Genomic DNA, 25,945 nt, shown 5'->3' with positions numbered 1-25,945 from the left:
GGGAGTCGACACTGTTAAACTTTATTAGTGCTGAGAGGAAGAGACAGAAAATACAGTGAAGACAGAGAACGATTAGTCCATTTACAGAAGAGAGTTCAATATAAAACAACTGGAATAAAGAGAGCAGCTACGACCTCGAGAGAGAGACAGGAGGGAGAGAGAGACAGGAGGGAGAGAGAGAGACAGGAGAGAGAGACAGGAGGAGAGACAGAGGGAGAGAGAGACAGGAGAGAGAGACAGGAGAGAGAGACAGAGGGAGAGACAGAGAGAGAGACAGAGGGAGAGACAGAGGGAGAGGTTCACATGTTGTTGGTGTCCACGTCACTTCTGGCCGAGTTGTGAGAGCTGTGGAGAGAAGGTTGTTGTTACTCTACAGATGTGACTGTTGTGGACTGTTTCTTTAATATATTCTGCTGTGTTACAGGTGTTAGAGATGTTAGCGGTGTTACAGGTGTTACAGGTGTTAAAGGTGTTAGCGGTGTTACAGGTGTTAGCTGTGTTACAGATGTTACCGGTGTTACAGGTGTTAGCAGTGTTACAGGTGTTAGAGATGTTAGCGGTGTTACAGGTGTTACAGGTGTTAAAGGTGTTAGCGGTGTTACAGGTGTTAGCTGTGTTACAGATGTTACCGGTGTTACAGGTGTTAGCAGTGTTACAGGTGTTAGAGATGTTAGCGGTGTTACAGGTGTTACAGGTGTTAAAGGTGTTAGCGGTGTTACAGGTGTTAGCTGTGTTACTGGTGTTAGCTGTGTTACTGGTGTTAGCTGTGTTACTGGTGTTACAGGTGTTACCGGTGTTACAGGTGTTAGCTGTGTTACAGGTGTTAGCTGTGTTACTGGTGTTAGCTGTGTTACTGGTGTTACAGGTGTTACAGGTGTTACCGGTGTTACAGATGTTACCGGTGTTACAGGTGTTAGCTGTGTTACTGGTGTTAGCTGTGTTACTGGTGTTACAGGTGTTAGCTGTGTTACTGGTGTTACAGGTGTTAGCTGTGTTACCGGTGTTACAGGTGTTAGCTGTGTTACTGGTGTTAGCTGTGTTACTGGTGTTACAGGTGTTACAGGTGTTACCGGTGTTACAGATGTTACCGGTGTTACAGGTGTTAGCTGTGTTACAGGTGTTAGCTGTGTTACTGGTGTTACAGGTGTTACCGGTGTTACAGGTGTTAGCTGTGTTACTGGTGTTAGCTGTGTTACTGGTGTTACAGGTGTTACCGGTGTTACAGATGTTACCGGTGTTACAGGTGTTAGCTGTGTTACTGGTGTTACAGATGTTAGCAGTGTTAGCAGTGTTACTGGTGTTAGCTGTGTTACTGGTGTTACAGATGTTACCAGTGTTAGCGGTGTTACTGGTGTTAGCTGTGTTACTGGTGTTAGCTGTGTTACTGGTGTTACAGATGTTACCGGTGTTAGCAGTGTTACAGGTGTCTCACCTGTTTGATGAACTGAGCAGCGTTGAAGAGTTCACTGCAGCCGTAAACAACCTTCCTCCCCTGTTTAAACTGAAAACACACACACTGTTAGATCAGAACTAAAGACTGAAGGAGGAATATTACTAATATTACTAAACTGCGACTGGTTCACGTTAAACATTAGTCCCATCCTACATGAAATCACAAAACATTTATAACATTATATGTACTTCTTTATACTTGTAAATACTAAAGAGTCTCTTGCAGTAGCAGCAACAGGACTACTTGCAGTATTACAGTACCTTGGTGTAGTCCACCAGGTTCTGGTACTCGATGTAGTTTCCTCCTCCCACCACGAACACGATGGCCTGAAACAGACAGACCAACACCACACCAGGGACCTGATGAACCTGGTTCTGTCTGCAGGATCAAACTCACAGTTTTATATAAGAGAGTGTGTTGAGTTAGAGGTGGAAACATCACCGCGACCATTTCTGGTTTTCCATAATAAAAGCCTTAAAAGGAAGAGAACCGATAACAGCTTTTATTGTGAAGAAGCCAGTCGGGGTACTTTAGTGGCACCATGGAGCCGTTAGTCTGCACAGTCCTGCCAATGCCGTCACATTATTCAACTGATCAACACAAACACGAGAATGTGCCAGCAGAAGAAGAAGAAGAAGAAGAAGACGGCAGGCTTGTAAACAATCCCTTTCACACTTCTAATATGAGGAAGGAGACAGTGAGAGTTCAGGTGAGAAACATGTCTTACCCATCATGCCCTGCAAGTTTATTTTTCAACTCTACAATGTCCTGCTCCGTGCACAGTTTCTTACATAACCAGATATCCTTTTTCAAATTATGTTGAAGAGAAACAGCCAATATATTGTGTTATTGTTTTAACACAAACACTGACGCAGGTTTAATTATGAGTTATTCATGATTTCATTATTTGAAACCATCTAAAAGCGTCTGGAGAAGGTTTGATTTTAGTCAGTTGTAAAGTAGATTTGGTCGTTTGTCATTCATCAGTTTTACACCTGGTCAGGTGACGCGAGGTTTACATCATTATTACATCTCTTGATCTATTATGACAGATTGTTCGTGACAACAACAGTCTGTTAGACTCTTCCAGCAGGAGATACAAATGAACGTGACTTTGTATTTCAGTCGGTTCTCTGAGCTCGATCATGAATCAGACTGCAGATGAGAAGATTCCTGATGTGCAGCATCGTTTTCAGTCTGTCTTGGTTTTCTTTTTCAAACTTTGTTCTGGAAATTACTGACTGACTGAATCTCATCCATCAGACTTAAGTTCAGAAACAGAAACTCTGCTCACCTCCTGAAACGGGTTCTTGTTCCTGGGAATGGAGCTGAAGAAGAAGAATCAGATATCAGAAATACTTTATTGATCCCCGGGGGGGAAATTATACAAGAAGAAGAGGAAGAGGAGTGAAGATGATGAGACATTGCTGAGCTTTCTACCGGTCAACAGCCGAAACACTGCAGGTAAGTAAACTGATCAGAAGTGAGTATTAGTGTGAGTCAGAGCGATACCTCTCGCTGCCTCGCAGCATCTTTGGGTCGAAGTATCGATAATCGTCTGTTTCCTGGAAGATCAGAGAGAGAAACATCAGTCAGGTGACCAAACGTGGACGCAGAAATGTGAAATATTTAAACATTCACTGAAGCATGTAAAAGGTCCATAGCTGGCTTCTGCTGACAAACATACATTTAAACAGTGACGTGTCACTAACTCCACCTCTGAGTTATTAAATCTACAGTCACTTTATTATCAAGTGATTGTGAACACATGGTGTTATTTAAAATGACAGTAACCACAAATGTTTCGGAGTTATTAACAGTTAAAACCCGACAGACCTGCAGAGTTCAGCTGTATCAGAGGTATGATCAGCAGCCGCTCGCTGTCACCTCATTAATATTTACAGATCAGAGGCTTCGACCTCCGTCAGCCACGTTTCTGCTGGAAGACAAACTCCCTATCTGCAGCTTCATCTGACGGATTCACGAGTTCAAGTCCTAGTTCTGGATGAATAAATGTTTAAAACTCCTTTTTCTTTCCAGCTTATCGCTCGTTAAGCAACAGCCAATCACATCACTGGCTCTGCCCCCCCCCCCCCCCCCCCCCCGATCGACAAAGACAAAATAAAATAACTTTAGCCGCAGTCCCAGGAGTAACTTCCCTCAGCCAGGCTAGCTGCTTCCCCCCGCTTCCTGTCTTTATGCTAAGCTAGGCTAACCACGTCCTGACTCCAGCTCTGTGCTGAACACAAACAGGATTTCATTTTTCATTTCAACACTTCTCTAAACTCACACACACACACACACACACACACACACACACACACACACACTGAGGACAATCTGATAGAGGGAGAATGTGCTCTTCTATTTCTTTCATCTTCATCCCAGTCCTGCCCCCCCCCCTCCTCCCCCCGTCAGATTCACAACAGGATCTTTGTTGGTCGTCTGTAACTCCAGACGCTGAGAAACCTGCAGAGTGTGTGTGTGTGTGTGTGTGTGTGTGTGCGTGTGTCTCTGTGTGTGTGTGTGTGTGCACAGGGTCAAATGTCTACATGGGTTTTCACTCATTCATCATCTTCACCACTGATGTGTGTGTGTGTGTGTGTTAAACTGTCGATAGGTTCACGTGTGGTCACGTGTGTGTGTGTGTGTGTGTGTAATATAATGTCTTCCAGGAGTCCGCAGGAGTTAATATGAAGTTTGTGTGCAGTGGTTTGTGTGTCTGAGCTGTCAATCAAAGCTGAGAGAGAGACAGGTCAAACAAACTCACAGGATGAGACTTCATCTCCATCAGGTTGTCCAGGATCCGAGTGACTGGAAGGTTCTGGAAGACAAGAAATAACTTATTATAATAATAATAACACACACACAGACACACACACACACACACACACACACACACACACACACACACACACACACACACACACACAGATCCCATAAAGGACTTTCTATCTGTAGTTCATTCAGGTTGTGTCTTGTTTCTGGAGTTAAATCTGTGCACACTTTGAAACAGTTCGGTAGCAGAAGAAGTTATCAGACTTCCCCAGGTATCTAATAAGCTGTCATTAATCATTAAAAACAATATTTAGCTTTTCTTTCAACAATACTGTCGGACAGAATTCAGGCATAAACTGATGAATTAGTTCATTTAAATTGCGCTTTACGTGTCTGCTGCGTCACTCCAGAGTGGAAAAACCTTCCTCACACGTCCGTTCATCAGTCTAATACTTTTTATTACTTATTCAACATCTTTTTGGGAGGTGGAGGAGAGCAACGGAGGAGCGATTAAAACGAATCAATTGACTGTGAAATGACAAAAAGTCACGTCAAATATAGCTGAAGCTGAACAACAGACTTTCAGACGACAACAACAAATTGAAAAAGTAGATTTAAACTAGTTTCCATCTCGATCTCATCTGGCATATGATTTATTTCATTGTATTTTATTGACTTTCAAACCACATATTTACCCTTTTTAGGAACATTTCATTTCGTTGTATTAATTTTCATTCCAGCTGTTTTCATTTGTTTGAACAAAGCTCTTATTGTGGAACATTTTCCTATCAGGTCTGGAACACAGACACCTCAGTAAAGGCAGTTCAGTATTTTGTTAATAATTCTATTCATTTATTTCCACCAGTGGCTCTACAGATGTAAACAGTAAAGCCCCAGAGTCATGATCTTCGCTCTTTGTTCTTCAGGTTAGGTTAAAAGGTTTAGATGACCTGCAGTTTTGCTTTTCAGCGAGCAGAGTGGAACCGTCCTCAGGAATCTCTGTTTTGTTTGGAAGAATTTGGTGAACAGATATTTTCAAATATTGAGGACGTGACAGTGGAAGAAGTCTGTAAATGTTCTCCCTGACGGAGCGTCAACAGCTCCATCCAGACTGACTGAGTGTTTGTAATGTTCTGGCAGCTCTGCGGAGCATCATGGTGCGACTTCAGCTGGTCTCAGTTCAGCTTCTGTATGAAGAAAACAGACACCACCTCCCCGTGTGTGTGTGATGATTATAAATGACTTCATGTTGGTGCCAGTTTCACCCTCAAACACCACGTCATCCTCCGTGTTGTCATCATCGTCGCTGCTGTCCAGGAACGAAGAGTCCGTCACATTAGGTACGCTTGATTTAACCTGCCGCCAGACTCAGACGGGTGGAGCGTGGTGTTTTGGTGGTGAAGCAGGTTAAATAAAGCGTGCAGAAGCTGCTCTAAATGATCTGCTGCTCTCAGGTATAAACATACAGCCGAGGACGGAGGAATGTTTCGCAGCTGGTTGCCGACGGTTACTGGGGATGTGCCGCCATGTTGGAGGAGCACCAACAGAAGGAAAGATATGATGAAGACAGAAAACGACTAAAAGGAAAAACATAGAAAATGTCTTATAAATCATGTGGAAGGAGAAGAGATGAGGATTACAGTCTTTCTGCTCCAACATGGCTGCTGGTCACAAGAATCCTCTAACCAAACAAACGCTTCCACTGATCATGATTTAGAGAGTTTAGTTTAACGTTCTAAACGAGAAAAGACCAAACTTTAATACATTTGATCTGATATGTTGTTTCTACAGGATATTTCCCTTAGTGTGGGGAAGAACCTTGATTCTTCAGGTATTTTCATGTGTAGAAGTTTCATGTGATTAAAGCGTCTTTCAAATTCTTCGGAAGGCTTGAGTCATAAAGTGTTGGACACATGAACATGTTGACCTGATGGTGGCGCTAGATGAAGAGTCAGAGGATCACCAGAGTTACTACAGTTCATCCTGAGGGGACCATGAAGGTCTGAACCACATCTCATCGCAATCAGTTTGGTCCAAAGTGGAGGGCTGACCGACCTGGTGCACGTAGTCGACTGTAATTCAATCGACAGATGATCAATTTTATTTCTATCTGATTTTGAATTGATTCTGTTTAGAGCATTTACTACAGTATATGACAGAGCCAGCCGGTTGTAAATATTCCCCACAACATTCAGGCATCTACCTCCCCTCTGAGGTGGAGCAGCGCTGACGACGATGACGAGGGTAAAGAAATGAAAAGACCTCATATCTAAGTGACGGATCCGTCTGAAGGACAGTCTGACCCCCTACCCTCAGACTGCGTAACTTTAATGAGCGCAGGTCTGCTGGGTTTCGAAGGCGTCCGGATGCACTGCAGGTTATTTCTTTGTGCTGATTTTCCAGCAGCAGAAACAGTTTTACTCACATGCTGTTTGAGCACCAGGTTCTTGACTCCCTCCATGACAAACTGGGAGCCGGTATTCATCACTCTGGAAAACAGCCTGCAGAGGACGGAGGAGAGCGGGAGGACCGCGGGGAGGAGAGGAGGGAGGGAGGGAGGAATAGAAGGGGAGAGATCAGGAAGGGAGGAGGTAAGACAGAGAGGAGGAGGACCGGGTTAGGCTGGTAGTCTGAACACAACCCCTTTTAACCGAATGAATAAAAATACTGTTACTGCTAATACTGCTGCTAATACTGCGCTACTGTTACTGCTAATACTGCTAATACCACTCTTTCTGCTGCTGCTTCTGGTACTACAGTATACTGCAACAACTACTAGTTACAGGGATGTCTGCTGCCTACATTTTCAAATGCTTTCAGAAACTCCAATTTAACTGATTTTAACAGCTTTCAGCGTTTCCCCTTCAAAAGACACTTCAAACCCTTTCAGTGAGCGGACACTTGCTTTTAGTGCTTAAACTGCACCTCCTACACCATATTTCACTTCCAAACAATGAACATTTAAAGACCTTTTAACCTGTTTACAGAGTTTGCACACTAGTTTTAATTACAGTTGCATTGTTCAGTTTTTGTGTTGATTAAACTTTTTGCTGATATACTGTGAGGTGTTACATAATATTTGGTCTTCCCTCAGTGACATTATTGGGATTAAATGATGCAGACTGGCTGCGCCTCGTGCAAGAGGAGCTTTAAATGTGATATTAGTAGGACAGAGTGTTTTTATTTATTGTCTCCAGTCACATTTCTCAGCTTTTGTGAGAGATTTACAGACGTTTTATGAGGTCAGACATCGTATTTCCACCCAACAGCCGACGGCTGCTGAATCCCAACAGAAACGCTTCCAATATACACAATTCTCCAGTTTTAAAAAGAAATTGGATAGCATCAGACACACGGCAGGTTTTAGTGTTTAAATCACTAATCATAACTCAGCAAGAGCTGCTGTCATTTCATATCTTTAGGATACACAATATTGACTATTTTACATTTTAACATACGTTTTTGAATTTTAAATTTGATGATGAACTATTTTAAACAAAATGTCACAAATTTAAAACATATCTCATGTTACTAACTTACCCCATGGGTTTGACTCCGCTGTTGCCATAGTTGGCCGGGGTGGCGGCCATCTTGGTAAACGCCCTGGAAAAGATGAGAGGAAACCAGAATGACTCAACATGACTGGCTCTCCTGTTAAAACTCACTCAGCTTATTTTTCAAATATCTTTATTGTCCTTCATTTTTCAAATCAGAGACGACACATTACTGTAGTCTGCTTTCTTCAAGGCGTTCCCAAAAAGGATTCAATGCTGTGGTGTTGGTACAAAATGAAATATGATCTGATAAATATATTACAAGGAAACTATAAATCCAGTAGTTCCAGTAGTTTCTATGGGTTTACAAATATACAAGTGAACTGACTGAAATAAGACAATTTGAGGCTCAAATGATACAAAAACTGTCAAAAACTAAAACTGATGATGCTACAAAGACCTTTGACAGTAATTTCAACAGATTTCAAACGACAGACTTACTTCCACTGTTTGATGTAGTTGAGAGGTGAAAGGTCGCAGCCTGCGTCCAATAGAGCCGTCTTATACTGCTCCAAGTCCGACTGAAACACAGAAGAGTCACACAAACATTAGACAAACTCTAAACTCTGGTTACGAGCCGCGAGAACAGAGCAAACCGATGGAACATGAAAGATGTTGAGAACCAGGTGACCTCTGTTAGTCACGGGGCTCCTCACCTCGCAGGAACCTTCCAGTCTGCACAGGAGATCATTCACCTTTCATACTACTCTACCTTGGGATCCGCGATTAATTGTTTTGATATTACAATTGCGATCTGAAAGAGAACCACTTTTAAATCGGATGAGCTGCGACTGTACCAGTGCCTTCAGCTGCAGCCAGTGAAAGTTTAGCCGGCGACCGTTGATTTCACTGGATATAACAACAACTACTGAGACAATGAAATATGATCCCGGATGGTGAGTTTGACTAATAGATCCATGAGTTTGAAGGTTTCCCAGACACCAGAACACGGCACAATGGTTTATAATACTATGAGATAAGAATTTACAACTCTGGAAAATGACCACAGTGACATTCATTTTGCCTTTTGTCACTACGATGATGAGTAAAGAGTAGAAATAATCTACTCAGGAATGTTCCCTTGCACGCACTTCTTTGGCCAGCGCAGCATTACACCGGATCACGTCGCAATGCAGCAAATGTTGAACTAGGATCAACTTTTGTGATTTACCTTGCGAGGCAGCTGGATTTACTAGATCACGAGAGATATCGCCAGGCTTAAAGTTATGCGCTGGTTCAGACCAATCAGCATCCCATGAGGAACTACTGGCAGCTATGGGCGTTTCCAGACAGTTTCCAAGGACGACTTCTCAGATAGGTCTGTGTAAATAACCAGCGTGTCAGGTTACATTGAGACCCCACGGACATGAAAGCATTAACTCTGGTGTGGTGGGGTGAGGACCTGGAATTCTTCAGCCTGTGCATTCCTTAAAATGTCTAAAAAGGTGTTGTGACAGCAGCAACCTCGCCACCTCCAAAGGTGCTGGTCTCAGGAGTGAGATTATCGTCACGCCACCTTGAAGCTGTTGTTTCAGGGGCCTCTCTGCCCTTGAAACAACATCTTTATATACAGTCTGCGGTGGAGACGTGTAGGCCATCTTTATATACAGTCTACGGTGGAGACGTGTCGGCCATCTTTATATACAGTCTACGGTGGAGACGCGTCGGCCATCTTTATATACAGTCTTTGGTGGAGACGCGTCGGCCATCTTTACATACAGTCTGCGGTGGAGACGCGTCGGCCATCTTTATATACAGTCTGGTGGAGACGGGTCGGCCATCTTTACATACAGTCTACGGTGGAGATGCGTCGGCCATCTTTATATACAGTCTACGGTGGAGACGCGTCGGCCATCTTTATATACAGTCTTTGGTGGAGACGCGTCGGCCATCTTTATATACAGTCTTTGGTGGAGACGCGTCGGCCATCTTTATATACAGTCTGCAGTAGAGACGCGTCGGCCATCTTTACATACAGTCTTTGGTGGAGACGCGTCGGCCATCTTTATATACAGTCAGTGGTTGACACACAGTTTTCTCTTCAATAAGCTCCTGACTGGCAGCTCAGCGGGAGCCACCGCAGGATTACACAACTGCTGAGCCACGTGAGAGTGTGTGGTTGTTTTTGTAGGACTGAAATCCCACCACATCAGTCAGAAACTCGAGCAGCACTCTAGAGACTCTGCAGCAGAGGGAGGGAGAAAAGGGTGAGAGAGAGGTCTGAGAGAGGAAGACAGATCAAAGGAGGGAGAAGTAGAAGAGAAAGACACAAAAAGAAACAGACAGGAGGCCAAGAGCTGGTCACAGAGGGAGAGGGATGACCACAGATGACAGGAAGAGAGAGAGAGGGAGAGAGTGGGCGGTGATGGAAGGTGAGGGGGTAATCCTGGGTCCATCCATCTCTCAGGTGGATGAAAGAGGGATGAAACAAAAAGAGAGGCTTATTTCTTGGCAGAGGGGAGAGCCGTCACACCATCCGTCAGCAGAGGAAGCCGGGGACGAGCTGGAGGTCTGAGCAGACGCTGAGAACCTCAGTGTGCTGCGAGGAGGAGCCTTCGGATCCTCAAACAGGGTCTGAGCATTCGACAGCCAGACCCACTTTACACAGCGATCGGTCAGGTGCGAGCAGGTGTTACAGTAGGCGGGGTTTCAATCAGTGTATTGACGAATTTTTCTCCATGATGAAAGACAAAACTAAAAAGTAACCTCTGAAAATGAGAACTTTAAACATCAACAAATGGACTAATTACTGTTTTAATGCAAAGTCTTGTTCAACACCTGCATGCATTTCCAGAATCACACTGTAACTGCTTGAACAGCTACACCAACAAGAAACCTCTGAAGCCACTAAACTACATGAAAGAACTAAATGGAGGAAAAGCTGAGCCCCATTTCAAACACCGACTTTACCTCTGTGAACACTGATGTGACGGACAACAGATAACCCACCAAGTGTTTTTATTGGAGAGGTTTAACAGCATTACTGATGACTCAAGGAGGTTTCATGCTGTCAGATCTTGGCCTGCACTCTGTTTTACTGATGTTGAACCATCACTGACTGAATAATTGAGATCGATTGTTGAAATCGTTTCTGCAGGTGTTCAAGCTGAGCGCTCTGCCCACAGCAGCAGCTGGAGGCCTGGACTTGACTGACTGCTTTTAAAGGTTTGAGGACATTTTAGGGACAAGAAAAAGTTCTGCAGGTGTTCTCCGGTCTGGACTGATTCAAACACCAAACTGGAGAAACTCAAACTCAAACTATTAACAATCACTGTCCCTGTCAGATCATAAAGGATGAGATGAGTCTTCTGCCAAACCAAACCTGATGCAGCTGTGTTCCTTTTACAGTGCCTCGAACCAGGTCCCTGTTTTCCGAGAGGAAGTTGGTGTTTGGCTCGGCCCTCTTTGTTCTACCACTGGCTCATAATGAAATTATAAATATGGTGGAGCCAAGAAGATGCTTCTCATAAAGCCCGTCCAAAATGTGGCTATTGATCAGTATGATGTAGTTTAGAGGACTTGAGGGCACAGCTGACTTGAAACCATCTGTCTAAACCATTTCTCGTCTGTGAAGAAGAAGCCGGGGTGACGGGAAGAACCAAGGGAATTTCTACAATCCCAGAAATAAACGCATCTCCTTGGAAAGTGTAAATCACGCCGAATCTAAAGATGTGTGTTTCATGCGTGTGTGTTCAGAGTTATGACTCTGAGAAGTGCGATTGTTGAATGTAGTCTTTTAATCTGCAATTAATCTGCAGTATCTGCAAAAGTAACTCCATACATCATTTGCCTTGGAGAGTATGTAAATCCCTCATGGCAACATTAAATTCAATCAATAAAACACCCTGTCAAACCAGCAGCTCCTGACCTTTGACCCTGACGGTGGAGGCGCTAAAGGTCTGTTTGGTTCAGCTCCATCTTTACTCCAGAGAAGAATGAGGAGCATTGTGGTGCTGTGTTTTTAATTTTGCTGTCTCCTCAGATCTTCTACTTTCCTCAGTGTCTCTGTTCTGTTCCAGGAAGTAAACACTGAACCACAGGAGGATCATAGAAAGTTCCCTCAAGAGTCACAGGTTTCTTCTTCAGTGTGGGCTTTTATTTTGACAGAACTGAACCACAACGGGACAACAAACTAAACCACAACCCTCACGTCACCGTCTCACCGCTGAATCATCTCTGCTCTCACTCAACTTCTAACACATCCCAGAAAACACTCAGTATCCTCCTACTTTAATTCTAAACCCTCTGTCATTTGAGAGGTATCGGTTTTAATGCAAGAAACGACCAGATTTACACGACTCCTTTCACACGTTCCTCTTCAACACTTTTCAGCTGCTGACTTTATTAAGTGTTGGATGTGTGAGCATCCTTGAACATGACGCCAAGGAAAGTTTTCAAAAGGCTCAAAACGTTCAAGAAAGTCTCAAGTGTCTTGAGTTGATTTTCATAGAAATGAAGTAAAACCAATGACAGCCTGGAAGGATGCAAATCCATCTGAAAACAGATGATTTCATCAACAGGAAAGGAAACTTTACACTCTTTGTAGTTGATGTGCTGAAGCATGCAACATCATGTAAGTATGGTCCCGTGAATGTCAGAGGTCACCAATCTGACGATGTTGATCGACCCGTCGATCTTTGTGGAGTTCCTTCATTTTGACTAATTAGAATTGAATTAAACCAATAAAAGCTCACGTACTTTGGGGCATCCCACAAACTGCTGCCACAACGTTTGAAGAACATTATTGTCTAAAACATCTTTGTTCTCTGCAGCATCAAGATTCCCTCTCATTGGAACTGAGAGGCCCAAACCAGGAAAAACAGACCCAGATCAGAAGTTCACTCCAGTATGTGGATCAGGCTGTCCACATAGAAGCATAACTTAGCTACAGCAGCTTCCCACAGCTCTGGTGAAGTGAAACCCCGCTGTGACCACAGTGAAGTAGTTTGTGTTCCTGTTGTGTGGTAAACTTCTCCTGAAGGTCCCTCACCGACTTTCAGAGAACAATTGAGACATAAGAGCCAAGTGGTGACGGTTTCGGTTAAGCCGGGGCGGTTTGGTGACTCACAGTGGTCGGCTGTCTCAGTTCACTACACTCAAGAGTCAAATATGATGACAGATCCAATAACACATCTGAGGACAGCCGTCCACATCCATCAGAGCAGCGGTTTGGAAACCAAATGTTTGTGGAGATAAAAAGTGTCACTGGAGCGGATTTGAAATGAAAACACGTTCCTTAACATGGAAAATATTTGGATGTTGACAAAAAGAAGCAGTTTTTTCAAAGAGCCGGACTTTACTCATGGATATTATTAGCTACACTTAGCTTGTTGTCAAAGGATTCATTGTTTGGCTGCGCAGTGTTGACGGTAACTGAATATCTGGACCGGGACATGAAGTACGATGCACACGGGAAAAGCTTTCTCTACATTATGTTTCAGCACCTCAAAGCCTCAAGCTGTTGTAAGATGGCGTAATACCAGAGGGAAGAGCTGAAAACTATTCTCTAACTAACCCTACTGGTGGCTCCTGACATTTAACTTGTGAGTGTACATTTTCTGTGTTTTGTTAGTGATGTAAAGTTTGTGAACCAGTTTTTCCACTGCAGCTGTGAATGTAATGTCTTATAAATCCATGAGGGCTGGACGAAGACACAACAATAATGGTAAGTGTTATAGCAGTACAGGTTTTAGCTGATGTGGTATTGTTACCTCTGAAGGAGCCTGCTGAGCAGCGATGTAGTAGATGAGGAAAAGTCTCATTTTGTCTTCTGGGGTCCCGGCTGATAAACACAAACATTCACACACACTTCAGTTAGTCTGATCTCAGACTCAACTTATTCAGCTACAAAACATTTTCTGTTCAACTTACAAGTGTCTTTTGACAACGATGCAAACACAGAATAAGTGTGTGTGTGTGTGTGTTCGCACCATCTGGGTCACTGATGATGTCCAGCAGTGATTTGTCTAAAGTCGACTTGCTCATCAGCTTCTCTTCAAACTCAAAGTAAACATCCAGTTTACGACTCTGAGGACACAAACAGCATCAAGTTAGAGTTCAAACTCTCTACTGTGTACTAATACTACTGTGTGTACTTCATGTGCATGTCAGCAAACTAACTTTGACAAATGAAGACAGAGAACGAGTACGTGCAGGTAAATTATTCCACTACACATAAAAGCTTTATTTGTATGTATTATATGTATTTTAATTTGAACAATTCATTCTTTTTATATATAATTGTTATTCTAAGTTCTTCTTAACCTTCCTGTCACATTTGTGTCACTTCTGTCATGAGTTTCCATGCTAAACTAAACTCAAACTAACATGCTAAATGTTGACATGCTAACATTAGAATGTAGAATGTAATGCATGTGGTAGCATACTTAGCATGTTTAAATGCTCTGTTAGCATTAAGCTCAAACAACTGTCGATCTAAAGTACAGCTGAGTGTAGAAATGAGCCTCGTGTGACAGAGCTGTGCCTGAGATGTCCTAAAATGGCCACCGTACAGAGAAATAACTCTTTTGATTTAGGTGATGAAGAGAAGAGAAAACATCTCTCTTTATTTTACATTTATCCAACATGGTTTCTGGTGTTTAATGACCAACAGTGTCATGGAACACTACCAAGGCCGCGGTGTGGACTTGTTTATTTACATGAACTGTATATCACTTGCACATAGTTCAACTACCTGATCTGTGTGCTCTATTGTGTAGTATCTGTTTTTATTTATTCATCTGTTTCTGCTCGTGTTGTTTGTGTGCTCATTACTTGTTTTACCTGCTTTTGTACTCCCTTGTATTGTTTGTCTCGAGGCATGATATCCACTCCACTGAAGTTTGTATTACTGCTGTACACATGCTTCACAATAAAGATTGTGAAAGAAACTGATCTCACTCTCATTACCACAAAGTGACACACAGCGTAACCACAGTGTCCACCGGTCGGACCTGACTGTGTTGTACCTTGATGTGGTCGAGTACGGCCGTGGCGACGTTGGTGTGCAGGTCGATCAGTCGTTTCTTCTCCAGCAGCTCAGGCAGAGAGCTGCAGCGGACAGACATAGAAGCACAAAATCTATATATAAAACAAACCGTTAGCAAAGGAAGCCAACATTTCAACAGCAGTCACTGGAGCATCTCACATTTTAATCTGTTGGAAAAGATGATAATTGCACTGTTGAACAGTGCTCCAGCTGGCTGTTATACCCAAAATCAACATCCCTGTGTTTTAATGGTGGAAATCCCAGAGCCTGATCACAACCAAAGATCTGATCAGATCAGTCTGAAATTCATGGAAATTCATTCTTTAGAAGTTATTGAGAAACCTGCTTACAGACGACCACAGATATTCACTGAGGAGCACCCACTTCTTTTTAACCTTCATTTGTTCAGGGAGGTTTCAATGAGAGCAGGAACACCATGGTCTGATTCAGCAGCTCCGCCGGAGCAGACGGCTGTTCAGGGCTTCGATGAAGTCACGTTTACCAACCAGATTAACTAGTTTTAGGGGCCGAGCGATATTAAACCCGACAATCCTTCGCAAACGTAGACGACTGGTTTACTTCTATATATGCATACATGGAAAAATACAATGTCTGTTTGTCAGAGTTAGTCATTTAGTCTTTGGTTATTTGTACAATGTTTTTTAAAAGTGAATGCACAGATTCTACTCGCTGCTCATGACACTGCAGTGGCTACCTGTATGCTTAAGAACTGATCTGATCTCTTATCAGCGTCTGTCCTTCACTGCATGTTCAAACTACTCTCAGATCGTCTTCCTAATGTTTGTAGATGTTTTTATGTTTCTCACAGAAAATCCGATGAGGCTACTTTCTGTGTTTCTGTAAACGCCCCTCCCTCTGGAACTTAACTTGCTTGATACTTTTAACAAAGGAAATTAAAGACTTCTCTTTTTAATCTATCTTTTAATTTGAGTTCATCTTCGTCAGATTGTATTTACTGTAGATCCTGTTTGTTTTATTGTTTTATGGTGCTGTTTCCAGACAATTTCCTTATTGTTAAGTATTATTAGTGTCTTCTGCTTGACATTTGCTTTTGATCCTGTTGTGAAGCACTTTGCGCTGCCAAACCCCCCCCCCCCCCGAGCGTTGCTGGGCGCAATCATTGGAAAACGGTGAATAAATGTTTGAACGCCACAAACTCCCTGAAACGACTCCATTCAGTCCAATAACATTTGGAAAGTCCAGACATGATTTATGCCATTAATATATATGTGGAACCAACAGGAAGTCGGCCAGCTTGGCCGGACAAGGACTCTACTGAGCATGCTCAATGGGCCCAAAAACACAGAAGCATGAGGAAGCCTGCTTCCTGAGACACCGAGTTCAGTACCTGACAGCTGAGGTGAGCTTGGCCGTGTTGTCTGACAGCATGCTGATGGCTCCTTCATCCTCTCCCTCTAAACCCTGCAGACACACACAACAAATTCAAACCATCCTGCAGTGTTGAACTCAAGTCCAACTGGACTGGTGTGCTGTGGAAGGACCCAGTCATCGCAGATGGTGGTCTTTATTATGACATGATCCTGAAGATCTTGACCCTTGAAAACTCAGATATGACCTCAGAAACTTTTGACTTTTGTGACTTGGTGACTCAGACAAGACTTCAGAGACTAGGGACATGTTGACTACCATGTTGTGTGTGTGTCTCACCATGATGCTCTTCAGGTGTTTGACCTCGTCCTCCTGGGCTCTGTAAGTGTCCAACTCCTCTTGGACCGACTCCGCCACCTCTGGGAACGGACTGTGACACACAGCATAGACACAACACTAACCAATGAATGAGCTTCCAACGACGAGCCAATCACCACACTGGAAACTTTAAGGGTTTGTCCCCAACATCAGCTTTCCAGTTGGACAACAGAAGGGAAGACAAACGGTTTGTCACGTAAAATAAGATCACAGTATATCGACTGTAACGTCATGTTACGAATCATTTTGTCTTTTGTATGTAGACAGCATTGTATAATGCCCCAATCATGTGTCCCAAATCTAAAATGTTTCAGGGTTGAGGACTTCAAAGGTCCAACATTTTGGACCAAATGGAAAATGAGGTGGCCCTGATCTGAAAGAGACCTGCAGACAGTCAGACCTGAGACCTGAGAATAATTCGACCCAACCCAAAAAGAGGTGGAGCCAAACAGACTCTGAACCCAGACCCTGGAGCAGTGGTTTCCAAAAATACATGTGAGGGGTCACCAGGTGATAACAACAATAAAGAAATGTTTCTTTTCTTACTGTCTCTAATTTTTGCTTTTTTCTTGTGAACCACTGGGAACTTCACCTCCTCAGGGGTTCAGTGGGATGAGGGGCCGTTATATACATATATATATATACATATATGTATATAACAGCCCCTCATATATATATATAAGGTGTACTAGTTTATGAAGGTGTATTCAGGTTTTGCCCGTCCTGGGTGTTAGAAAGTCTGACAAAAAATAGCATTTAAGGATGCTCTTTTCTTTACACTCTGGCACCTGAAACTCACCTGCCTTGAACTGGATAATATACCGGCTACTGGCCGAATGAATACTGACAAAGGACTAATATTTAAAGCTTGTACCAAAGCTAATGAATGAAAACATGTATAAAATGAGGAACTGACCTGCCCTTGTGCCTCTTCCAGAACTTGTCTGCAGCGGTCAGGTCGTAGGTCTTTCTGTTCTTCTTCTTTGGTCTGGCGCCGGCAGGAGATGGCTCCGCCCCCGCGCCCTCCTCCATCATCACCCTGTTCAGCTGGAAGTCCTGGAGGACAGAAGAAACACACGTTTATTAAGATTTGTTCCACGTCCTGTGAGGTGATCTTTGAACTCCTCAGCAGTGGCCTCACTGCTTGTCTTGCCAGTAGCTGTAAGCAGCTCATCACAAACGCACAGCTGATGTCACTTTCTGTTTGATAAATTGTTTTTCTTGTGTTTAATGACCTTGATGAGCTCTTTAAGTCTTCTGAAACCACCAAGGAAAACCAAGTACGTCATCTTAAGTTTACAGTTTACTGAGTGCCCTAAAATCCCAGAAGTGATTCTGAGACATTTAATGAATATAAAACCTGATCCAAGACCAGCAGATGAAGCTCTGAGAGCCCTGCTGGGATAAACTCCAGACCGAAGACAGCCCGTCCGACAGCACATCACTACTAATTACACCACAGTGAATCCTGACAGAGGCCGGCGGGGAACAGATCCTCGTCCCCGACACAAAAACCAGCAGCAGATCATAATATCGGCGTTGCCATGGGAACAGCCGAGGGATGAGAGGGGAGATTTAGAGTTGGGATCCCGTCTCCTGCTGGGTGGTGGACGGCTGTGTTCAGACTCTGACATGTTTATAGGAAAGAGAGCAGAGAGACGGAGAGTGTGCAGCCAGCCAGCGGCGGCGCTGCCATCTGGACCGGCGTCGCAGCAGGAGCTGGCAAAACCGGGCCACAACAGAAACCAGATCAGAGTCTGGATCTGGAGGCCGAACAGAGGGCTTTTTAAAAAGGACATTGATTCTAAAAATAGAGCAACATTATTTCACCTGTTTCCAAAACAAATCCATTAGCTTGAAGAGTCATTTTCTTGACTCTGACTTGTTTCAGGTGCTGAAGTCATTTCTAAATGATTCCTAAAGAAGGGACACTAGAAAAACCAGAACAGATAAAGTGGTCAGGCCGGTTTTGACTGATATCAGTTTAATTCAAATATACCAGAATTAGTGTAAATGTTGTCTGATAAATATCAGTATTAGCCTTAAAAATCCAGCATCAGTCAGAATAACCGGGCTGAATTTTTCTCCTTTGAAGGAAAGTTTGTCCTGAAGGACGAATATGAGACTGAAGGACTTGTTAAGAGTGATGTTTTTACACTGCATTTGCCAAATTTTAGTCTGCTGGTGCCAGTAGGAGTGTGTGTGTGTGTGTGTGTGTGTGTGTGTGCTGATGACATGTTACATAACACATCCATGAAGCGCTACATTCCTGTGCTGTCAGTATTAACCTCAGCACCTCACTAGCTGACAGCGCTCTGGCTCTGCATGAATTAGTATGAGTGTGTGTGTGTGTGTGTGTGTGTGTGTGTGTGTACCTTTGGGTATCCCTGAGACAGACACACACACATGCTGCTGTTCAGTGATGACAGTGTGTGTAACAAAGGGATCTGCCCTCAAGACACAAACTTGAACAGCTGCTTTATGTTTGATTAAAGGTGAATGTCCTTAAAGAGGATCTGCTGTCATCTTCTCTGTATCACTCATTTAAAGTGTCACTCTGTTTATATTCCACACGTTTCTTCTCGTCAACATGTTCAGACTCAAAGCAGCAGTGAATGTATCTACTAACAAGTACTGTGTGTGTATCACAGACTGATATATCTTCTTCTTCTTATTATTATTATTATTGTTATTATTATTATTATTATTATTATTATTAAGACTCATCAGTGAGCCTCACTGTTGTTTCCTTCATCACCATGAACACACACACTGTAGTTTATCTGGACTCACACACACACACCGTCCTGCTGCCCCAAACACTCACTAGAGCACCACATGTGGATTCATCCGCTGCTGAAAATAGTCCCCAACAGATGCACTATTTCCAATACTTCCTGTCTGTGGCTCTCAGCTCACAGACAGGAAGTCAGACAGGAAGTCAGACAGGACTGAGAGATGACTGACCTGTTGTTAGGTTCTGCATATTTGGTGACAATAACATTTCCACAAAGTTAACAAAAGAAAAGCGTTTCTGATTTATGTTCATGTTTTCTTATGCATCAACACAAAACGTGCATAAACTCATTGTGAGACGGATGATTGACAGCTCACCAGGACGTCATGGATCAGCGCCTGATAGGTCCAGGTGTGGTGGAGGGGCGTGGCCATGTCCATGTTACGATCAGCCAGGACGAACAGAGGCCTCTGGAAACTGCAGAGGAGAAAAGAATAATTATACACAGAGCCTGACCGGCTGGTGATACACCACTGCATTATGGGAAGTGGAGTTTCACATGACCTCACTCTGTTTCAGTTTTATCCTGCATGACAGCCATTTAGGATATTGTTTACCTGAACTGTCCGGCGGCCATGTTATCGCCAGTGAAGAGACTGTTTCTGGCATCACGCAGGTTCTCACGAAGCTTCTTATCCAACTTCTACAACACACACACACACACACACACACACACACACACACACACACAGAGTTCAGTAATGGCATAGACATATAAATATTTCAGACAAAACCCTTGGGGATGTCCATGGTTTAAAAGTGATATATGTATATATATATATGTGTGTGTATATATATATATATATACACATACACACACACACATACATACATATATATATATACATACACATATATACATACATACACATATATACATATATATACATACATATATACATACATATATGTATATAAGTATATATATATACACACATATATACATATATATACACATACACATATGTATATAAGTATATATATATACACACATATATACATATATATACACATACACATATATACATATATATATATATATATATATACACACACATATATATACATACACATATATACATATATATATATATATATATATATGCTGAGACGTATATCAGAATTGAACATTGGCTGACGTCAGTGAACTCACCACAGCGACCATCTCTGCTGCGTTTCCACGGGGACAGCGAATGATCGGCACTGCGCCTGAACAACAACAACAACAACACCACACTTTAATAAACCCTCATTTCTCTGTTGAACACATTTAAAATAAGGTTATTTTGTTGTAATATTTTCATAATTAAAAAACAAACTCTAAACTCAAGGACTCTTACATTTTACCATCCATAACATTTTAGAAAAAAACTCAGGTGAATCAGTCTGATCCTGAACATCTGAGTGATTTAAGTCAACACTTCCATCTAGTGGACAGAAACAGAAGCTCACTGAGAAACACTAAACGTTCATGTTAAATTACTGTTGAATAACTTGTTTTTGTTTACAACACTCACTAAAAGTTAACACAGTGGTACCTACAGATGAATTTAAAACCATGATGACAAGCTACTCTGCTCTTGAATGTAACTGTTTTTAACGGTGTTCTGCTGTCTGTTTGTTTTCTCATTAATCATTATTTTTATTTTCATTTTTGTATATATTTATTCTGTTGTACTCTCGACATCGTGAATGACGTGAGAGAAGTGTCCACACAGAGACAATAGAAGACCTTTGGGTCTCAATTTCGAGGTATTCTTGATGGAATCTGGTTCTGTCAGGTTTTGTTCACAAGATAACTAAGAAGAGGACCTTGTTCTCGTAACAGCCTGGGGGGTGTAATATCTGGGCGAGTGCCTGGGGGGATGCTAAGCTAACAACATACTGTGTTTGTGCATTTTGTGTGTTGTTAGCTTCCTGGTACCAGAAGGTAATAAAAGACATTCCTATGCGTCCAACAGAGAGCAGAGAGTTTTAGACCTGATGGTGCTACTTTCTCCATCTGTCTGTTTTTGTACTGAACAAACATGTTAACAGACGTCAGACTCGTCAGAGTGACCTGAGAGCTGCAGCTCGTCACACAAACTCACCCAGAGTGACGAAGAAGCAGAAGAGACTGTCCACGATGGTGTCCATGATGGCCTCCATGTCTGTGTCCTGGATGTCTGCTCTGTTGATGGCTACAGGTGAGACACACAGGTGAGACACAGCATGGCATGATCCCATTTACACTTGGCTGTTTGTGTGTGTGTGTGTGTGTGTGTGTGTGTGTGTGTGTGTGTTACCGTGGTAGGAGATGAGCTCCTTGTTTTGATGGCAGAGCACAAACATGTCGTCTTCCAGAGTGATGAAGTTCAGGTACTGATCGTACACCTGAGACACACACACACACACACTTAAATATTAACAGTTTAACAGACGCTGCACTGTAGATGGGCCTAGACACAATAATATGAACACCTGACTAATGAATCCAATACAAGAAACTCTGATCCAGCTGTGCAGTTGTTTCTAAAGCTTTAGTGTGTGCTGCTGGACAGAAGTCGTAGAGAATAAACATGACAGTATGCTGTGTATGATATGAGATAATATATGATTCAGATGGTACGATTCTTTTAAATCACACAATGCCATATTCATAAATGAGATAAAATGATAGAATAATAGATTATCCAGGGTTTTCCTTGATTAAATCTAACTCTAAGAAGCTCTGGTGCTCCTACAGATTATCATTGTATAATCTCACACTCATCAGACTACAAACAGATAAGAGTAACCATGGTAACCTTGGTGACTTGGCTGACAGCGTTAGCAGCCAGAGCAGCGCTGGCGATGTCCTCCAGTTTACTTCTGCTGATGGCAGAGATGAAGTTCAGGAAGTACGACTCATACAGCTGGTTCCTCAGGTCCTACACACACACACACACACACACACACACACACACACACAGAGGAAATGATTTACAGTATCTATTGATTATAAACTTACATATCAGAAGCATGTCAACAAGCTAAATGTAAGAATGCTAACATGCTTAACACCATGATGATGCTTATAATCTGAGGCAGACAGATGAGCAGCTCCACCACGAGTTTAACCAGTGATCCATGTTAACTGCTTACTGAGTGTGTGTGTGTGTGTGTGTGTGTGTGTGTGTGTGTGTGTGTGAGTGAGAGAGAGAGAGGGAGTACCTGGCATATCCTGTCGATGTTCTCCTCTGTGGGCATGATGAAGTAGATGGCTGGAACATCTGGAATAGGATCTCTGTCTGAGTGAAGCAGACTGAAACACACAAACTAAATTCAACACGTTGTTTTAATCACAGCTGCACATGATCAACCTAATTTAAAGACAAACGCGGCTTTCTAGATTTGTGAGGACAGATTTCATACATTTTAAAGTGAGGACATTTTGAAGGGTTAAAGCGTGGTTTTAGGTTCAGTGGTGGAAGGCGTACTTCGTAGAAATACAAGTAAAAGTCCTGCATTCAACATTGTATTTAAGCAAAAGTACAAAAGTATTAGCATCAAAATATATTAGTACCAATATAAAAAGGTACCAAAAGTAAAAGTACTCATTACGCAGAATGGCCCATTTCAGAATAATGCACTAATGTAAAGGAGGTGTATTAAGAGAATGAGGATATTCAGAAGTCTAGTCTGAGTCTCTTACAGGTGCAGAGTGATGCCCATGTCTCTCAGCTCTTTGACAGACAGCAGCGGGGAGATGATGTCTTGGCCGAACCGGTCGTATATCAACACCTGCGCGCACGCACACACACACACACACACACACACACACACACAGTGTTAAAACAGAGAGGAGAGGAAACATGATACAGTGAAACTGATTTGACCTTAAATACATTAGTTTATTTTATAAGATAAAGACTGCAACCTGGAATCCAGGAACACCAACATGCACACAAGATGATGTACTCACAGACTCTGGTCTACTACTACTTAACTAACAGGTTTTCTTACATAATATACAACATGTAATCTAATTTAACTGAAATACTGAGAGAGTGTGTGTGTGTGTTTGTGTGTTACCTTCCATACTGGCTCAGCTGCTGTGTTCTTCAGAGGAGGAGCGTTGAAGTTCAGCATTCGCTTCAGAGCGACTGCAGGTACAAACACACACAAACTGTTTACACACCGAGCAACATGGGGACCAAACAGCATGTGGGTGAAGATACTTCTGAGATATTCTTGTTTCTATGCTACAGTGTAGGTGGACCAGTACTTCTATGTTGTCATTATATTTCATCGAAGAGCAGAGAGACGCTCTCTGTTCTGCTGTCATTCTTTCACCAGAGTGTGACATTAGATCACTAAATTAGCTGGGACTCACTCTACTTCTGTAATTCTGTGAACTGAAAATGTGTTCAAAGTTTGTACCACTAAAGTACAATATCAGCTAAAGCAAGTGCTCTGGTCTGGTGGCTCTATCTTGCAGACAGGCCCTGTGTCAGAATCTAGTTTTAATAGAGTCACAGCAGCAGGTTTTGGCCCCGGGGCCCCTACAACAAACACCAACAAAGCTGCACTGATGGCTGAAGAGCCATGGACTTCCACTCCTAGTTAATGGAGTGTTTTTAGACCATAGTACTTCTACTTCTACTTAGCATAAGTAGAGGATCTGAGTACTTTTTCCACCACTGTTTTAATGTTTCAGTTTTCTTGTGTAGAAATATCTTCTGAATGTATTCCCTCTCTGTCACTATGTGGTATTTTATCTAATTTGGTGTCACAAAGTACGTTATTCAATGTTAATTGTCACAAAACCGTGATAATCTGCCACACATAGAGTTTAATGGAGGGATCATTCAGTTTCTATCAGAGGTCTGTGACTTCAGGGAGATCGAAGATACTCAAACTTATCACATTGACAGATAATAAATGATGTCTTCATCGATCGAACAACAGGCTAGCTTCACCCAGCTAACACTGGCATTTAGAAAGCTAACAGTACCGTTAGCTAACAAGGCAAGCGGCTGGTTGGCTCTTCAGTGAACGAGCTAACAGTCCGGTTAGTTAATTAGTCTCCGTGTGGAGGGGAAGTATGAAGAGTTTCTGTATCTGTAGCCAAACTGAAACATCAGTTAATCAGCTCAACTAGCGGCTACTTTGCGACGACGAGTGGTTAGTTAGCTGGTTAGAGGTGTGACAGTCCTGAATAAATCTCTTCTGTCAGACTCAGGACCGTTTAAACTCTCTGCAGCCGGTTAACGACGCTGTTTGCCGCCGAAAATAACCGTTAATGAAGAAAAAATCAGTTTGACAAACCCGTCTGCTTCTCCCGGACGGACGCCGCCATGTTTGATGTTGTTGGTGGTGACGGAGCGTCGGATGACGTGGCAGCAGCCCGCCGTGAGCTGGCAGAGAGGAAAGAAGAAGGAAGAGGTCTCACTCTGCCGCTGTTTCCAGAGATCACACAGCACATATACTGTCAGTCAGAGAGGAGGGAAAGAGGAAGAGGTCTCACTCTGCCGCTGTTTCCAGAGATCACAGAGCACATATACTGTCAGTCAGAGAGGAGGGAAAGAGGAAGAGGTCTCACTCTGCCGCTGTTTCCAGAGATCACAGAGCACATATACTGTCAGTCAGAGAGGAGAGAAAGGGAAAAGGTCTCACTCTGCCGCTGTTTTTAGGAACCAACAAGTAAACACGGAAGAGTGTTGTTGTCAGCAGTGGTGGAAGAATTCCATTAGTGTCCTAGAACTGAACTGTTGCTGACATTACAGCCAGATCTGCTTCTGTTCTTTACATTTGTTTCTTAAATCAGTTGGTGGTTAAATTCTCGACGCCATCACACCTTCTGAACATGTGTGGCAGCTCATTCAGGGTCCCTATATAATCTATATAACTATAAATGTACAGTTTGGTATCCTGACTGGTCTCAGATTTTTTAAATTCAGTATGAGCACATAGATATCAGTCAAAGCAGCACGTTAAGTTCTTTCTGTGTGGCAGAGACAGAGTTGTGTTTAGCTATTTAAAGTTGAAGAAATCAGGATGACAAAATGGTTTGTTTCTGCATTTATAATCCACAAGAACAAAGAGAAAAGTAAAATGAGCACAAACATGCAAGCAAACAGGAAGGAAACACAACTTGGATAAATAATTAAGTTAAAGGAAACAGACAAAAATATATGTTGAAATTCACCAACAAAAGATCTGATATAAAGTAACTGAACAAATGGAAGAAAAGATAGATAAAACTGTTCCTGAAGGTTTGAACAGATTCTGACACTGTCGATTTATTCTTTAAATTTCCATTAATGATGACATAATCACAATATTCTAATGGGATTTTAAGGGTATAACGGACAAATTAATAGATTGTAATATATACTATAGTATTTCTAATGGATTATCTGCACAGTTTCAGGGTTTTCAGGGAAGAAAACCCTTAAAATTGACCAAATAAAATGATCTTCGTGGTATTCAGTCAATTTTATGATGTTATTATTCCTGAAACCTGTGGAGATACTCGGTTAAAAAGTCATTACCGCATTACAAGCCATTAATTGATTCATTAAGATGAAGCTCTGAATTTAAAACTTAATTGAAAAATTAAGATGGTCTTAAGGAATAAATGATGGGTTCCTGTAATTGTATTTATACATTTTAAAATATTTCTT

General features: G+C 42.4%; 1 protein-coding gene across 1 annotated transcript; it reads right to left on the bottom strand.

The window, feature by feature from the left end:
• Positions 1–24,629, bottom strand: scfd1 (sec1 family domain containing 1). Its single transcript, XM_070920057.1, has 25 exons — positions 24,588–24,629; positions 23,352–23,422; positions 22,972–23,060; positions 22,491–22,581; positions 22,085–22,207; positions 21,584–21,671; positions 21,389–21,478; positions 20,452–20,507; positions 19,856–19,941; positions 19,616–19,715; positions 17,418–17,557; positions 16,463–16,553; positions 16,143–16,216; positions 14,754–14,835; positions 13,716–13,812; positions 13,497–13,567; positions 8,227–8,306; positions 7,772–7,834; positions 6,657–6,732; positions 4,224–4,277; positions 2,966–3,018; positions 2,748–2,781; positions 1,714–1,779; positions 1,433–1,501; positions 1–345 (listed from the first exon to the last, which is right to left on the bottom strand). The coding sequence occupies exons 1-25, from the start codon at positions 24,616–24,618 to the stop codon at positions 322–324; spliced, it is 1,899 nt and encodes a 632-aa protein (XP_070776158.1). The 5' UTR covers positions 24,619–24,629; the 3' UTR covers positions 1–321.
• Between the last annotated feature and the right edge of the window lie 1,316 nt (positions 24,630–25,945).

Source organism: Enoplosus armatus, chromosome 15 (genome assembly GCF_043641665.1).
Source record: "Enoplosus armatus isolate fEnoArm2 chromosome 15, fEnoArm2.hap1, whole genome shotgun sequence".
NCBI lineage: Eukaryota > Metazoa > Chordata > Actinopteri > Centrarchiformes > Enoplosidae > Enoplosus > Enoplosus armatus.
This window is presented reverse-complemented; position numbering and strand designations above follow the sequence as displayed.

What these genes read in the sequence shown, in the direction of transcription:
- scfd1 (XM_070920057.1), bottom strand. Translation starts at nt 24,618, where the DNA reads ATGGCGGCGTCCGTCCGGGAGAAGCAGACGG. An exon ending in TGGAGATGAAGTCTCATCCT is followed by an intron (nt 3,019 to 4,223) that starts GTGAGTTTGTTT and finishes CTGATCTTCCAG; the next exon opens with GAAACAGACGATTATCGATA. An exon ending in ACCTGGTGGACTACACCAAG is followed by an intron (nt 1,502 to 1,713) that starts GTACTGTAATAC and finishes GTGTGTTTTCAG; the next exon opens with TTTAAACAGGGGAGGAAGGT.